At 51.0% G+C, this 16,977-nt stretch overlaps 1 protein-coding gene and 1 non-coding gene across 3 annotated transcripts; both read left to right on the top strand.

Annotated features, from left to right (window-relative positions):
• The first annotated feature begins 3,690 nt into the window (after nt 1–3,690).
• POGK (pogo transposable element derived with KRAB domain) lies at nt 3,691–16,977 on the top strand. 2 transcript variants are annotated; one of them, XM_045877552.3, is made up of 6 exons: nt 3,691–3,877; nt 5,311–5,444; nt 11,044–11,170; nt 12,163–12,261; nt 13,583–15,073; nt 16,839–16,977. In XM_045877552.3, the coding sequence occupies exons 2-5, from the start codon at nt 5,313–5,315 to the stop codon at nt 15,052–15,054; spliced, it is 1,830 nt and encodes a 609-aa protein (XP_045733508.1). In that variant the 5' UTR covers nt 3,691–3,877; nt 5,311–5,312; the 3' UTR covers nt 15,055–15,073; nt 16,839–16,977. The 2 variants fall into 2 exon arrangements, with proteins under 2 accessions (XP_045733508.1, XP_064450456.1); XM_064594386.1 differs by lacking the exon at nt 3,691–3,877 and adding an exon at nt 3,888–4,054.
• On the top strand, nt 6,455–6,572 carry LOC123847267 (small nucleolar RNA SNORA52). The gene has a single exon (XR_006791506.1). It is a non-coding gene; the product is annotated as a small nucleolar RNA SNORA52 (small nucleolar RNA).

Raw genomic sequence — 16,977 nt, 5'->3', positions numbered from 1 at the left:
CTAGAACTACACTAGGTATTACAATTCTCTTTCTTCTTTTTCTAGAGAAACCTCTGAGTGTTCCTTAACCCTTTGAGGTGCTTTAGCCACATGCTTCTTGTCCAGGAACTTTCTAAGCCCTTTTAGGAATTGTCCAAATCAGGGTTTCCCTAACCATTTATCAAGATCTCTCAGGAATATTTTGAGGCTTTACTGGGAAATATCTAATGTTGAGGTCATATCTTGATCTTCTGAGGTTCCAGAATCCCAGGGAAGAGAAAGATACAGTTGGCAGTGACACACCGTTCCCTCTCCCAATCCAGCATTTCCATGTCCAAATAGCCGAAGATTTCCACCATGAAATGGCAACTCTCCTTTCCTCTCCGTCAGAGAAGCCTATGAAAGCCAACGTTGGGAACTCTAAGTCCAAGGTTGCCCATTGACACTGTCTCAATTAGCCATCGCCACAAACATCCTACATAACAAAGCCACCCCAGGACTCAATAGCTTAAGACAAAACAAAGATCTCTTCTCATTTTCACAGGATGGCTGTGTAGAAAAGGTCTCGTTCTGGAGCCTAGGCTGGAGGGACAGTGACTACCTAGGCATGGTTTTATCATGGCAGAGGACAAAAGTTCCCAGAGGTGCGGATGGAAACATGTGAGACCTTTTTGTATCTACGCTCAGGACTTCACACATAGTCACATTCGATTGGCCAAAGCATGTCATATGGCCAGGCCAAGTAAAGGGGCGTCAAAGTCCATTCTGCACACACGAGGCCTCAGCAGTTCTGCGATGTAACAGCAGGGTGTACTACCATAGGGATGCATTAATTCAGTCTACCACAGTCCCTGAAAAATACAGCCACAGGAGTTGTAGTATGCTTACCTAAGGTCCATGGGGCATCTACTGAAGGAGGTCAGAAATGTGTATTCACCAGGAGACACTACAGCTCAGTATGAATATTTTGTGGGACTTGGGCTCTTTAGAATCCCTATGACTTATGTACTGCAATAATTCAATAGGAGGAAATACGAAGTCAGACCAAGAGCATAATTAAAGAACTATTATGTTGATTTCATAGGTGTTCTGCTCACATTTAAGTACCTACTGATAGAAACCCATTCTATCAATCATTAAAGCCATGCACTGTCTCAAAGACTAGCTTCAGTCACTGCTCATGCAGACTAAGATGAAGTCTTAACAGGAACGGAATTGCTGAATGATGGAGCTGAAGGGAAGCTCTGACAATATCTGGCTGGTCCAATTCCTTCTTTCTGAAGATGAGGAAACGCAGGCAGAGACAAGGAGCATGACTTATGAGCCACTTAAATACAAATGTCTGCAGTGTATTGTGCCTTCCCCAGCACTTTGTTCCTGTGAGAAAGTTTTGTTAGCAGTTACGGACTTGTACTAAGGTGGGCCCCAGGACAATAATTGTGATCATGGGGCTGTGGGCTCAAAGTCAAGAATTCGGGTGAGTAGGGGAGCCTGGGTGGCTCCATCAGTTCAGCATCTGCCTTTGGCTCAGGTCATGATCCCAGAGTGCTGGGATTGAGACCCACTTCGGGCTTCCTGCTCAGTGGGGAATGTGTTCTCCTTCTCCATCGCCCTCTGCCCCTCCCCCATTCCTGCTCTCCTTCTCTCAAATAAAGAAAATCTTTCTTAAAAAAGATAATGGTGGCCCATTTGGTTGGCCTCTTCCCAGGAGAAACCCAATCAAAGCTGCATAAGAACTTTAGGGCTCTCAGAGTCAAAAACCCTAACATAATATTCCTCTTCAGTTATCTCATAACCTGTGTTAATATATATATATATATATATATATATATATATATATATATATTTTTTTTGTAAGCAGGGGAATTGCCAATGATGTCCCAGTATCCTTCTCTTTCCTGACACTCTCCTCACTTTCCCATTTACAGTAGTCATTTCTCAGAAAAGTTAAGATGGAAATGTCAATCAACTTGAGCTAAGACATCACTCCTGCTCTAAAAATGCTAACTTTACACACAGAAAGAACTGTTCATGAAAGGGAGGCAAACCATGAGACTTTTAACTCTAGGAAACAAACTGAGTTTTGCTGGAGGGGTGGTGGGGGGGGGGATGCCATAACTGGGTGATGGGCATCAGGAGAGGGCACTTGATGTAATGAGCGCTGGGTGTTATTATATACAACTGATGAATCACTAAGTTCTACCCTTGAAACTAATAATACACTACATGTTAACTAAATTGAATTTAAGTAAAAAATAAATAAAATTAATAAATAAAAAGAACTGTTCATTAAAACAAACAAGAAATGCTAACATCCTCACCTCTCCTGATATTTGAATAGTGTTCTTCTTCCATCAGTTAGACCTGCTTTGCTCTTGGGTTGTCCACCATAATTACACTTCAAAGATGTGTTTTTCATACTATTATGTTATGCATTAAGACCTACACAGCTCCACAGTAGCCTCTCCACGGCATAGAGAAGTAACATTCACATTATCAATAAATTGAAACGGCCACAAAAATTTGGAGAGATCTTTCCCAGCAGCTACTTAGATCTCAGGGACAGTCTAAGAAGTTTGACAAAACGCTCTCCTTGACCAAATTTTAGTCAGTCTCCTCTGAACCCTCTTCTCTACGAGGCCTCTATCTTGGGCACGCACACATCCCCCTTCCAGTCCACAGCCTTAGCCCACTTCTAGCAAGAATCCTGCTGAGTCAGTTTAGAGAGAACTCACCCCCACCCTGGATATCTGATCAGCCTGGCCTGTCATCAGCAAGAATTCCTCTCCCCCTACTGTCACCTCGGAATGTCTACCCACTGATTCCCTTACTCTGCCTGTGGGCTGTACTTCCCCAACCTATCTTTGCTGTATTCAGAGCTGAGTCCGTATCTCTCCCCTAGTGTGATAATCTCGACGCCTACTTCCATATTACTGAATAAAGTCTTCCTTTGCATTTTAACACAAGTGCCAGAATAATTTTTTTTTTTTTCCTTGAACGACTTCCCAACAAAAACCCAAACCCAGAATCTTTTTCTGGAATGAGAAAGGCTTCGGGGCTTGTCTGCTCATTGTCCAAAGAGCTGTCCTTTGAACGTTTCGGAGAAGATCTCTCTATATAGTTACTTCCTCCACGAGATTACATGCTCGAGCTTTAACAGGTAACAACTACGCGTACCAGGAAGTTCCTTCCCCATGTATACTACGAACCCGGAGTTCTGGACCTACGCTTGCCAGCATCCGAGGATGCTTCCCCAAAGATCCTGGACCCCTCCTTAGGCCCCTCCACACTCCCTTGCTGGTCTACCCTTCATAACGCATTCCTTGAAGCTTCGACAGGGTGCCTCGGGTGCTCCTCCAAGCAAAGGCAAACCACTGGTGAATGCAAACGAGCACAGGGATAAGTGCACCCAGGTCACACTCCGTTAAAGCGTAAATCCGGGGTCTTCCTGCCTCCGGCCCGCCCAGGGCGCACACAGCGCATCGGAAGCTGACGGCCCCCGGGGGGGGCAGGGTAGGGAGGGGAACCGAGAGGGCGGAGGGCACCGCGGCGCAGGCCGGTGCGAAGGAGACGCGAGGAGGGTCGGGAGCTCCGCGGGGAGGAACGTGACGAGCCGACCTGCCGGAAACTGCGCCGGGAGGAGGGTCCGGAGCTGGAGCGGGGCCGTCCCCCGGCGCCGCCGAGGCCCGCTGACATCAGCCGCGCTCCTCCCCCTCGCCTCCCAACACCCTCAGCTCACGGCCGGACCCTCCTCCTCCCACCACGTGTCCTGCCCGCTCCCTCCCGAGGGGCCGCGCGCACGGGAGAGCCGGAGAGGCGGCGGGGATGGCGCTGTGACAGCCGGGCCGGAGCCCTCGGCGTCTCCCCCCGCTGCCACGGCCCGCGCCCCGGCCGCTCGGTGAGTGCGCGCGGGCGGCGAGCCGGAGGCCCGAGGTGGCGTGGCCCTTCCCGCCGCTCCGGGGCGGCTCGGCGGCGGCGGGGGCGGGGGCGCGAGGCTGCAGCTGCAGCGGCCGCCACCGCCTTTGTTGCGGGCCCGCCCGGGTGGCAGGCGGTGCCGGCTCCCGCCGCCCGGCAGGTGCGCCGGGGCGGGGAGGGGGCCCGGCGGGGAGGAGGGCTGGGCCGCTGGGGGCGGGGGGCAGGCGGGGGCGGCGGGAGCGCTCCCGGCGCGGGACCCGGGAGAAAGGGAAATGGGACAAGATGGCTGGAGAAACCCGAGCGCGCCCGGGGGCGCGGCGGCCGCGGGCGGGGCGCGGGGCCGTGGGCGGGTGGGCGGCGGCGGCCGTGGCTGCGGGCACCTTGCCGGGGACACCATCGCTGCCGGGCGGTGTCACCTCTGCCCCCACCTCTTGCCCAGGAGCGGGCGGGGGAGGCGGCGGCCAAGTTCGGGCCCCAGCTCCCAGGAATCTGAAGCCTGTTCCGCTCGTCCCAGACCCGTCGCATTCGCCAGTCCTTTTTGGAAATCTAGAAAAAGCACACTTTGAACTCTGGAGGGATCTTTTCTTTGGAAGCCCGGGAGGTTGCGGTCCACAAGATGCACACTCACTCACACCTAGTAATTGCCCGCGCCCCTAGAGGGCAGGAACGCGGCCCTTTGTACGGGCCTACTGCTCAGGCAGAAGAGTATTTTCGGCCCAGAGGCCTTTCCCGGCGGCGGTGGGCCCTAGCAGACTTCTGCACCTTCTTGGGTATCCAGGCATACACCTCACTATGTATCACTGAGTCTCGGGTTTGGAAAAATCCCTTAAGGCAGAATGACTATTTTCTGAACCAGCTCATGGACAGAATCTTTGACTTTGGAAAATCCAGGTGATGGTTATTCTGGTCCTACCAACCTCCTGATGCTTAACTGGCCTGTAGGGACAACCCAGTTGAGCAAGTGTCCTATCTGTATCTAAACACCTTCAATGATAGGAAGCCAACACCCCTTTCCTGCCACAGATTTCATGTTTGAGTGGCACTGACTGGGAGCAAGTTCTGTCTTTGCACTCTTTAGAACCTCTTCCAGGAATGTTTACCCACTGGCCTGTTCTGCCCCTGGATCTCTACAGAACCAGTCTGGGCTCTTCCACAGGTAGTTTTTTAAATATTTGAAGGCAGTCAGGTATGTTATCTGCCTGCACCCCCTCTTATCATAATTAAATATGTCACCTTCCAGCTTCCTGGTGCTTTTCCTAAATCCCTTCCTCCCCAGGCCCGACTCCGTTCCTTCCCTTATTCCAGCCTGAACAGTGCTCAGAGCTAAGAGGTTTGTGCAAGCTAAGCCACCCCCATCCCAGGCTTTGAAGCGTTCACACTAGCGCCTGATTTTTCTCAACTGAATCTTGCTTGCAGAGATGGAGTCCACAGCCTACACTCTCAATTTGACCCTAAAAGAGGAAGAAGAGGAGGAAGAGATTCAGAGCCGGGAACTGGAAGATGGCCCCACGGATATGCAGAGAGTCCGGATCTGCTCAGAGGGTGGATGGGTAAGTAAGGAGATGTGGGGTCCACACAGCTATGAGGAGAGAAGCAGGCCTGGGAGCCAGGCTTGTTTTAAGTCTCCTCCTCAGGCAGACATAGGAAGTAAAAATAGCCCAGCCCAGCCCGGTATGTTTGCATTCCTGAGAAAACAGTCCTGTGGCTTTAAAAGGCACTGTGAAGAATGGAAGAGCTGGTTCTAGGAACAGTCTCTTCAGCCATGGTGCTGATCAGCATTCGGGTTGGAAATTCCGGAGGTGGAGAGCTCATCTCTATGCTGTTCCCCTGAGTCCCCTACACCCTGCTCAGTGTCCGGCGTGTTGCAGACACCAACTACCAAACTATAGGGTTTGCTGACCTATGTTAAAGAAAAAAAGTTCTGATGCTTGTGAAGGTGGTAAGGAAGAGTGTTCAGGACTGTTGAGACAGGTGTCAAGACTGTTGTGGTAGGGGAGAGTTGGGGCTCAGCACTGAATACAGTGAGACCCGTGGGGATTTCTAACCAAGGAGCCAGAGCAGAGGGGTCCATGGAGGGAAAGTTACTAAGTGGAGACATCAAGAATAGGGGGGATTCTCGCTAAACTGACTGAATAAGATTCTTGCTCAAGGCAGGCTAGGGTGATCAAATGTCAAGAGTGGGGGAGTCTTTCTAAACGGACTTAGCAGGATTCTTGCTAAGACGGGACTGGGCAGGCTGAGGACAGGAGGGGAGCCCACAGGGTGGCCTGGCAGAGAGGAGGGCTCAAGGAACCTGGCTGAGTTTGGGAAGGAGAGGGTCTGCTGCTGGTTGGAGGGACCCCATTTTAAATAAGACTTGGGGCATTGAGCTGACACGAGGAGAGCTTCAGGACACGAGGCCAGTTCTTTGTGAACACGTCTCGGGATCGCGCACACATAGGAGAGCTGCATTTCCTGCTGGCCTGAATTGAAGGATTGGGGTGGTAGGCAGCAGAGACTGTGGGACATATCCAAACAGAAGAGTGTGACAGAGTAAACTTATGAGAATGTAAATGCAACATGGTCCATCCAAATCCCTGCCGGTCCGCCTGTGGCAGGTCTCATGTGGACCAGAGCTCCCTAGAAGCCTCACCCCGAGAAGTGAGCAGGGCTTGTGCCGAGGGCGCTTCTGGACACTCCAGGGGGGAAAATAGGTATTTATAGATATCTGTGTAATAGATATTTATCATTATAATTGTGTATAATTATTCACAGTACATACTGGACATCGTGACATTTGGGCACAAATGGTGAAAATCTTAAACGTGCAACAAACTGACATTCCTTTTCTCTGCTTAGTTTTATATGTGAACATTATCAGTACCCATTATATTCTTTGTTTCCAATAGGAGATCTGTATTCATAGAATCCTGGTCCTCCCAGATGTCCAGTCCAGCTCCCCTCCCACACGAGGGAATCGGGGAGCAGAGAGGTTATCTACTTTGCCCCAAGGATATGCATGTTCACTGATATTTGTTCTGAAAAATACCTATTGAGCTGGACCCTTAAAAGTAGTGCAGTTTGTTGTGTATATACCTCAATAAAAAAAAAAAAAAAGACGAAGAAAAGAAAAACAATACACCACCAGGCTCTGGGTCCGCAGTCTGGCTCTGTAGGCTGCACGGCCCTTTTGTTTCTGTGTTCTCTGCCATCCCAGCCTCCTCCCCGATTCGGCTCCCCCACAGCTGGGGAGACCTTGGAGGACAGGAGTCAGTCCCATCTGGCCTGGAACGAGACCTCAAGGCAGTAGAAACCTTGGGCTCTAAGGCTATATTGGCCAACCCAGAACATCTAGATAGCGTGAAAAACCTTGGACAATGAGCAGAGTGAAGGTGGACCTTCAGTGTGGCAGGCAATGTGGCAGCAGGACAGCGAGGAGAGAGCAAGGCGAAGACCATGCCTGGCTGGGAAAGAAGGAGGTAGCTGCAGGGGTTGGGGCGGGGGGGCTGGCTTTGGGGGCCTCCACGCAGTCTGCCACCCATCTGCAGTTACTGAGCACAGCGGTGGTGTTCAAGACAAGATCCCTAGTCCCCTGGAGTTGCCAGTCTTGTGAGGAAGGTAGGGAAGTGGACATACTTCATAGTACGTCATTCGGAGTGCAGTGGGGGGCGGTAGCTCAGGAGTGGGGTCTCGTTCAGGCTGGAGAGCTCAAGAGGCTTCGGGCAGAAGGACCTGGTCTTGAGCAGTGGGTAGGTTGACTCCTGGGGACGTTTGGCAATATCTGAAGACATGTTTGGCTCTCATGACTTGGGTGGGGGTTGGGGAGTGGGAGATCCTAGTAGGCATCTCCTGGGGAGAGGCCAGGGACACTGCTAAACATCTACAATGCACAGGACAGCCTCCACAGCAAAGGATTATCTGGCTCAAAACGTCATTAGTGCTGAGGTTGAAAAACCCTGCTTTAGGGTATTGAACCAGGGAAAGAAAAGAAATGAATCTGTTCCTCAAATAGGTATTTTGGTTGTAAGAGAATTGTGTTAGGGTGATCAATAAAAGCCTTTCCGACGTAAGAACCGTGCCATATATTAGGATAATACTCCATAGGAGAATTGGAGTAGAAATAAGAGTTTCGAGGAGAGAAAAGGAAAAATGTGTCTTGAGCTGAGTCTCATTCACGAGTGGCACTGGCCAAGGGAAGGGAGGGGGCTTGCGCTCCAGACACGAGGAAAGCATAAGCAAGAGCCCCCGAGAGGAAAGCTTGCGTGCGGGGTTAGGAGCAGCTCCCGTAGCCAAGTGGCCCTGCTGAAAAAGCACGGGCTTTGGAGTCAGACTCCCTAACTCGGTGACTGTGGGCAAGTTACTTAGCAGCTGTTTCCTCACGCATAAAAGTAGGGTAGTGACTCCCATTTCTTTATATTGTTGAAAGGATTCTGCAAGATCATCTCTTTAAACGTGTAAGAGGGACTGCCCTGCCCAGTGCCTGGCAGCCAGCAGGCGCCCCCTGCGGATGCGGGGCACAGCCCTTGGCCCCAGGAGCCCTACCAGCTTCGCTGGGTGGTCGTGCCGCGTCCCCAGTGAGGCTGTGGGTGTCTGGGTACTTCCCTCGGAGATCCACCGGATGCCGGCCTGCTGGCAGAGCAAGGCCACACACAGCTGAAGGGAAGAACACCTCTCTGATGTGCCCTGGATCTTCTGAGGAAAGGGAAGAGGACGGAGATTGAGGGTCCTCCCTACCTGGGAGGCCGAGAAAGGGTGTCTGGGGGGATTGAACACAGGCTGCCTGACTTTGGAGTTTTGCCCAGGGCTCGCCCTGTTTACCTTACTGCTGTGCTTAGCCAGATACAAAGCTTCTGTGGAGAGAGGGGAGGCCTGCGCCACGGGGCCTGGCTGAAGGCTTGCTCGATCCTCACAGAGGGCTGCTGTGAAGAGAATTTCTAAGCCACGGCACTGTGTGTCTCTGGAGCATAATGTGGGCTTGTTTGAAGATCCTCTGTGGATCAGTCATAAATACGAGGAGATGAATCTGGCACCAGCCAGCCTCTAGCCACCCTTCTTATAACTTCGGGGCTCCTGATATTTTTACCAGGCCTAGGATACGTTACCTTTGTGAGTATCGATAGACCCTCTGAAATGACAGGCCTTGCCAGGCCTGTGTCCCATTTTATCAGCAAAGGGAAAAGGACTCTAAATAGGTATGGCCTAGATCTGGAATTTCCTAGGGAGAGAAGAGGCCAAAGAGAGAGTTGTTCAAAAGCCTGGAAAGTGGGAAGGGGTGGGGTGGAAAATTCCTGGCTGCCTGGCTTTCCAGATTGATGAAGCCTGAAGAAAACCTAGCGATCCATCCCTTTTCACCTCCTAGTATCTCACCGTATTTCAAAGAGGAGGCTTGGTTTTGTGCCAGACAATGGCTTAATGATCATTTGAAGCTATTCTAAGTGGAACAAGAGAAGGGAAATTCGGATATTGTTTGCTTAAATCAAAAACACATTGTTAGGTGATTACTATCCACAAGAAGTGTCCTAAGCTTAGGGAAAATGCAGTAAGCATAGGTTTTGCACTCAGTGAGCCTGTGTTTCAGTGGAAGAAGCAGACAAGTAAACCAAAAGAATATGCATTGCGATAAGTACCACCATAGTGTTGGCCTCCGGGTACCGTGGGAACATGCAGGTGGGCACACGACCCAGGTCAGGGTGGGCTTCCCGGGGAACAGGACATCTAGGCTAAGCCTTGGAAGGTGGGTGGGTGTCAGCCAGGCCAGAAATGGGGAGAACCTCTGAGGCCATGGGAGAGCCATGTGCGGGGACATGAGGTTTGCTTGGGGACCTGCAGGCATTGAGTATAGCTGTGCATGGAGGTGGGGGAGAGTGGAGGGCTGGTCACCAGGGAGGCCACTTTGCTTTGTAGGGCCTGGAGCCTTCAACCCAAAGAGTGCTAGGTCCAGACCTCAGTGCTGCCATTTAATGGCCTCTCTGAACCCATTTCCTCCTTGATTAAATGGGGTGGTTGGAGAAAACAGATGAAGCAGTTATAGGGCCTCTCCTAGGAAGTGCTCCCTACATATAGGGAGATGTGAGACTGGGAGTGAGGGAAGTGGGAGAGTGAGAGTGGGAAGGGAGGACATGGACTTCGGGAATAAGGAGAAATGCCAATGTCCAAATGACTGATGGCTGGACACCTGAAGAAGCTACAGGCTGTGCAGACACTAATTTTCTAAGCTGATGAAAAACGGTCTCATAACTACCCAGGCTCTGGATTCAGCCTTGGGGAATAGCTTCGAAAGCGACAATACAAAGGAACCAGCCTGAAACCCTCGCCCAGTGATTTCTTACCGCTGAATATGATGAACTTTGGAGGAGGATTTTTAATGACCGAAAGAAACAACATGGTAAAGAGAAAAGCACATAGTTGAGTAAACAAGAGGAGGATGGTTTTGGTGGCCTGGCTGTCTCTAGCTGCCAGTGGCCATTCCCACAGGGGTGGGGGGCGTGGGGGCAGTGGGGAGAGGAGTAGAGCTGCCTTCTCTGTCCTTAGGGCTTTCTGCCGAAGGTCTAGGCATGAAAGCAAACTAGTTTGCTCCAGTATCTCATTACATAAATTTAAGCTCTAATTAGCTCTTCTCTCCTCCTACTCACACTCTTGTAGATTAGAAAAAGCCAAATGAGGCCCTCTCTCTCACTGGCTCCTCCCTGGGCGTTGGGTTCTGAGTCAAACACTAGGGCTGGTGCCCCTGGAAATGGAGAACGGTGCCCAGGAACCCCACTCCCCCACCCCCCGCCTCCTCCTGGGCCAGAGATCTGCCGACTCAGGAAGGCAGGGGATGGTTGGGCGGGTTGTATTGGTAGGGGGATTGTCTTAGGGTGTTTCCTTGGGTGTGGTTGCTCCTGGCTCTACAGTGGGGGCTGAGCTGAGATCAGCTGTCCCTGCAGTGTGTGTCCCAGCCTGGTGATCTGGTGATCAGTGCTGGGGAGTTTCCCTTCTCAAGGTGCAGTGATAGACACTCAGCAGGGCACGTGAGACCTGTGCTGTGTGCTTGTTTCGCCTCTAGTGGCCTAGTGATGTGGACAGAGCGTGTCCACCTGGTCAAGGCCCCTCCCCTGTGAAATGAAGATGTGTGAGTCTGTGTCTGCATGTGCCTGTTAGTCGTTGAGAAAGGCCTGTTCACTGTTTCAGGTGCCCGCCCTATTCGATGAGGTGGCCATATATTTTTCCGATGAGGAGTGGGAAGTTTTGACGGAGCAACAAAAGGCCCTGTACCGGGAAGTCATGAGGATGAATTATGAAACTGTCCTGTCCCTGGGTAAAGCTTTGTTTTCCTTTGTCTCCTGGAAGCTCTGAGCCCAGAGAATTGTTTCCATGTCTCTTCTCTGGTGTGTCCAACATCCCTTTCTCCTGAACTTGGACTCTGTCCCCTCCATGCCTGTGCCCATTTAATTTCCTGTTTTTGATGTAGGCAGGATATAAATATTGTGTCCTTCTACCCAGCAACTTGTGCCAGTTCTCCGAACTATCCCTATTCAACCCAGGCATTCACATAAAAAAAGTCATAACTTGGGGCGCCTGGGGGGCTCAGTCGGTGAAGCAACCGACTCTTGATTTCAGCTCAGGTCATGATCTCAGTATCGTGAGATCAGAGCCCCATGTCACGCTCTGCGCTCAGTATGGTTATCTGCTTAGAATGTTCTCTCTCTCTCTCTCCCTCCCTGTCCCTCTGCCCCTATGCACCACATGCGCATGCACTCCCTCTCTCTCAAATAAATAAATCTTAAAAAAAAAGACATAACCTGAGAAATGTCAACACAGGTCTGGGCCTATGCTTCATATATTCCTTAGGAGGGAAGGCAGGCCTCATTATTACCCTGTCAAGCCTCAGCCACTTGGGAACATAACCCGAAAGAATCCTTTCTTCCCTCCCAGCATTGATAAGCCATGTAATTAGAATGTAACCATTTGGAGGCATTTCCTAGTTTGCTCATATATGAATGTTCAGAATGTTCAATAGGTAGTCACTGCATCTACCCACTTCCCTACTACATGCAGTGCTTTTTTGTTGTTGTTGCTAGTACCAGCCCTCATTAGCAGAGGTCCATCAATTCCGCTGGACAGACTTACTTCCTATCATATTTTTTCTTTTAAGTATCCCTGAGCCCTTTCCCCCGTCTTCTGTATATCTCCACATTGAGAGTAGCTTGTGTGCGGGAGGGTGTTCCTGAAGTATTATAAAATACTCATTTTGGCAGTGCTCTAAGCCAGTAACGCACAGCTGTAACCTGTTCTATTTCCTACAAACAGAATTCCCATTCCCTAAGCCAGACATGATCACTCGGCTGGAAGGGGACGAGGAGTCCCAGAATTCTGATGAATGGCAGTTCCAAGGAGGAACCTTTGCAGGTACAATTAAACCACTCCAGCATCCATCCACTGGGGAGCATGGGGAGGCTGGATTTTAAGTTTCCATATACATTGTGTGGGGTATTTAAGAGTAAGGCAGGGTTATGAGGCGGAAAGATGATGGGCTTTGGAATTTCAGAATCTTCTTTCCAGTGCTCCGTGACCTTAGGCCACTTCATTCACCTCTCTGAGCCCCCTTTTCTTCCTCTGTCAGCTGTGGGTAATACATCTCAAGGTGCAACTTGAGATGTGCATGAAGCACTTTCAAGCTTGTATGGCATTTGGTCCAGTGGGTGAAGGAGGCCACCTCCGTAGTGCACCATGTACCTCTGAAAACCAAGGAAAATAATGTGACGAAGCATGTGGCCAGGGTTATTTACCCTGGTTTCTTGTCCATTTCATCTTGGATAGAAAAAGCAAGAACAGATGTAGTACATATGTGAGCAGATATGTCTGAGAAGCACATGGTCCTTTATCAAACATCATAGTTAGGAGGATAACAGTTGGCTAAATACAGGTTTCAAGCAGCCAGTGGTTTTACTCACCTTCTCTCTAGAGCTAAGAGTTTAAAATGCCATATTTTATTGATTCTAAGACATTTTCTCCCCACCTTGTTAACATCTCTGAAGTTAAGAACACCTCTTAGAATTAATGGCATTTTTTTTTCTTTTTTAATGGTGTATCTTGCAGCTGATGGCATCTTAGTTTTGGTGAGAAAGGACAATTTCTCCAAGTACTATTCAGTTTCTTTGACCACCTTCTAAACACACACGTACAGTGAAACCCAGTTCTGACATTGGTGTGAAGGAGCTAGTGTTCTGCCTTACAGGCTTAACTGTGCTAAGTATGGTTTTGCGGTAGATTTTCTTGGTTTAAGGAATGTGATTCGGGCCATGGTGTATCTAAATTCTGTACTATTATATGGTACTATGGGTTATATTTGGTTTTCCACCCACATAAAAATATTTTGACCCAAACGTGGCCCACAAAACAAGCGTGTGATCCGAGTCAGGTACCTGTGTTCAGTTCCCAGCTCTGGCACTTTCTAGCTCACCTACCTTGATGCCTCACTTCACTTCTGTAGCTTTATCTGCAAAGCGGGAGTAATGATACATAGGTGTTATGGGAATTAGACGCGGTGACCTATAGGAATTGGCACAGGAGTAAGGACTCTTAGGAAATGCTTTCTGTTATTAAGGTTACGGCTTTGGGTGGACTCTCAGATTAAGATATTCTTAGCATTTCGACCCAACAAATCAGGGAATAGGCCAGAAGTCATTTTAAGTACTGACCTCTTTGCCCCTCCCTGTTTGTCTCCCAGAAAATGAAGAGTCTGATGTCAAGCCCCCAGATTGGGTGGGTCCGATGAACGCCACCCCGCAGTTTGCTCAGCCCCAGCACCTGGATGGGTTTGGCCTCCGCCTGCCCCGGGACCTCACAGAGCTCCCCGAGTGGAGCGAGGGGTACCCCTTCTACATGGCCATGGGCTTCCCAGGGTATGACCTCTCGGCGGACGAGATTGCGGGGAAGTTTCCGTTCAGCAGGGGCATGCGGCGCAGTTATGACGCGGGGTTCAAGTTAATGGTGGTGGAATATGCCGAGAGCACCAACAACTGCCAGGCTGCCAAGCAGTTTGGAGTGCTGGAAAAGAACGTTCGAGACTGGCGCAAAGTGAAGCCACAGCTCCAGAACGCCCACGCCATGCGGCGGGCATTCCGCGGCCCCAAGAATGGGCGCTTTGCCCTGGTGGACCAGCGTGTGGCCGAGTATGTCAGGTACATGCAGGCCAAAGGGGACCCCATCACCCGGGAGGCGATGCAGCTGAAAGCGCTCGAGATCGCCCAGGAAATGAACATTCCGGAGAAAGGGTTCAAGGCTAGCTTGGGCTGGTGTCGAAGGATGATGCGAAGGTACGACTTGTCCCTGAGGCACAAAGTGCCCGTGCCCCAGCAGCTGCCCGAGGACCTGACCGAGAAGCTCGTCACGTACCAGCGCAGCGTGCTGGCCCTGCGCAGGGCGCACGACTACCAGGTGGCCCAGATGGGCAACGCCGACGAGACGCCCATTTGCCTTGAGGTGCCGTCACGGGTGACGGTGGACAACCAGGGCGAGAAGCCAGTCTTGGTCAAGACGCCGGGCAGGGAGAAGCTAAAAATTACAGCAATGCTGGGTGTCCTGGCAGACGGGAGGAAACTGCCGCCGTACATCATTTTGAGGGGCACGTACATCCCCCCCGGGAAGTTCCCCAGCGGCATGGAGATCCGCTGCCACCGCTACGGATGGATGACGGAGGACTTGATGCAGGACTGGTTGGAAGTGGTGTGGCGGCGGCGGACGGGCGGGGCGCCCAAGCAGCGCGGGATGCTGATCCTGAACGGCTTCCGTGGCCACGCCACTGACTCGGTGAAGAGCTCCATGGAGAGCATGAACACCGACATGGTCATCATCCCAGGGGGCCTGACCTCGCAGCTGCAGGTGTTGGATGTGGTGGTCTACAAGCCACTCAACGACAGCGTGCGGGCCCAGTACTCCAACTGGCTTCTGGCCGGCAACCTGGCGCTCAGCCCCACCGGCAACGCCAAGAAGCCGCCCCTGGGCCTCTTCCTGGAGTGGGTCATGGTTGCCTGGAATAGCATCTCCAGTGAGTCCATCGTGCAGGGCTTCAAGAAGTGCCACATCTCCAGCAATCTGGAAGACGAAGATGATGTCCTGTGGGAGATTGAGAGCGAGCTTCCAGGGGGAGGGGAGGCCCCCAGGGATTGCGATACCGAGACTGCGCGGGAGGGCAACTGACACCCGGTGGAGAACTAAGGTAACCAGGCAGGCCCAGGTGCACGCTTGGCGCCTTCACTGACAGCCCTGTTTGTGTTCCACAAACACCCGCCCTCTTACCATCCTTTCCTTCGGTTCCAAGAACTCTCAAGCCTATGGTACGGTACCACAGGTAACAGGCCCTCGGCTGCTCCTGGACGTCAGTCTGGTGTCGCTTGGCTTGCTTGTGGGGGTTTTGCTCTGAGGCCTGGCCCCGGGAGTGCTTGTATAGTACATAAAACGAACAAAGAGTGAGCTACCGGAACATTTAATCTGAGAGCCGTCATGCTCAAATTATTTGGGCCTGACATTGCTCAGTTAAAGTTTTGCCCGAAAGCCAACTTTCTTCTTTCCCTTACAAATCATGTTGAACATTTAGGGCCAGGTGCACGGTGCTCCCTTTCACTGGCCTGTAGGGAGAACGCAGTGATGTCTCGAGAGCACCGTGTGCTCCGTGCCTCAGCTCAGTCCTTGAGCGGTCGCAGAAGCCCGCTAGGACGTGAGAACTGCAGCTTAGGCTGGCTTTTCCCTGGGAATTCAGAAGTGCTTTAGAACATCCTCTTCGTCTCATAATGACCTTCACATGGGTGGAGTGAGCAATTGCAATAATTTCTTGTAGTCCACTGAGGTCTGAAGGGATTTCTAAATTGAATGCACCAAAAAAAGAAAACAGGGCACATATCTAGGACTACAGTGAGGACTAGGACAATAGGCCTGGAATTTTCGGAGTTGACTATAGAAGGGGAGCAGCTTCAAGAGGAAGCGGGGAGTGGGGACTAACCAGCAACACCAGTGGAGGCGAGCCTACTCCCCCCCCCCCACCTTACTCCCCCCCCCCCCCCACACACATACACACCTTGAGATGGGAGAACAGCCAACCAGGTACAGTGGGGGAGCAAACAATTCATCTTACCCTCTCGCTCTCCTTTCCCTAATTGTCAGTTAATTTGTTTCCCAGAGACACAGTGTTTAATATGAAAGGTCATTCCTTCCTTTACAGAGGACCTAAAACTATCTTGACATCTCTTCTTCCTTTTGTAGCATAACTCCATGGTTCCATCCTACTTGCTTTTTTTCTCCAAAGGAAATGCTAACTGAAGTCTTTCATCCCTCTCCTCGCTGTGTAAGTGCAGGAGTGACTTCTGTCTCTTTCCCTGCCCCCAAGTCAAAGTGGACTCATACTGCTGGACTCCAGTGTAATTCTGAGACCCCTGGATAACAGTGGCGCCAAGGAGGAGTTCTTACTGTTACATTCAAATCACCGAAACTGCTTCCCTGCCCCTCATGTCCCCTACCCTGTCCCTCCACGAACTCAGCCTCCCTTTTCTGCTAACCATTATACTGACTCCATTGGAAAGCAAACTTTGGATTATAGTGAGTTTTTCATTCTTTCCTCATTTTACCCCCCCCCCTTATACATTTTTTATTTTCTAAGCTCTTTGCTACCAGGAGAGGAAAGGGGAAAAAAAGACAAGGGCTAGGCTGCAGCTGTGAAGGTGGGCATTTACGTCTATCAACCGTGACCTTTTGCTCATCATGACCACCAGTTCCCTATACAATAGCTGCCCTTTTGTGAACGGAAGAAGTGATAGAAGTAGTTGGGGATGCTCAGTAAACAGGAGACTGAGGAGGGGACAGATGGGCATAAAACTGCCTCTCCTCATCTATTTGGAAATCTGACTAATGGAATAATTTTGTTAAAATGTGTACGATTTCTGAAATCCAAGGGTTAATTCACACTTAGGTTCTCTCTGTTTTTGAAACAGGTGGGGAGGAAAACCCTCAAGAAGATTCCTCAAAGTGTGGATGCACAGGGAGCCGCAAAAGGCCACAGGGCTCGGAACAAGCCCACATCTGGACAGCCACCTGTGTACCCCATCCTGCGACGTAGCCCAACCCCGCCCC

Source organism: Mirounga angustirostris, unplaced genomic scaffold, assembly GCF_029215605.1.
Source record: "Mirounga angustirostris isolate CCGP_5_RB_7025 unplaced genomic scaffold, mMirAng1.0.hap1 SCAF_6, whole genome shotgun sequence".
In the NCBI taxonomy this organism is placed as follows: Eukaryota; Metazoa; Chordata; class Mammalia; order Carnivora; family Phocidae; genus Mirounga; species Mirounga angustirostris.
Note: the sequence above shows the minus strand (reverse complement) of the source record. Positions and strands in the feature narration are given on the sequence as shown.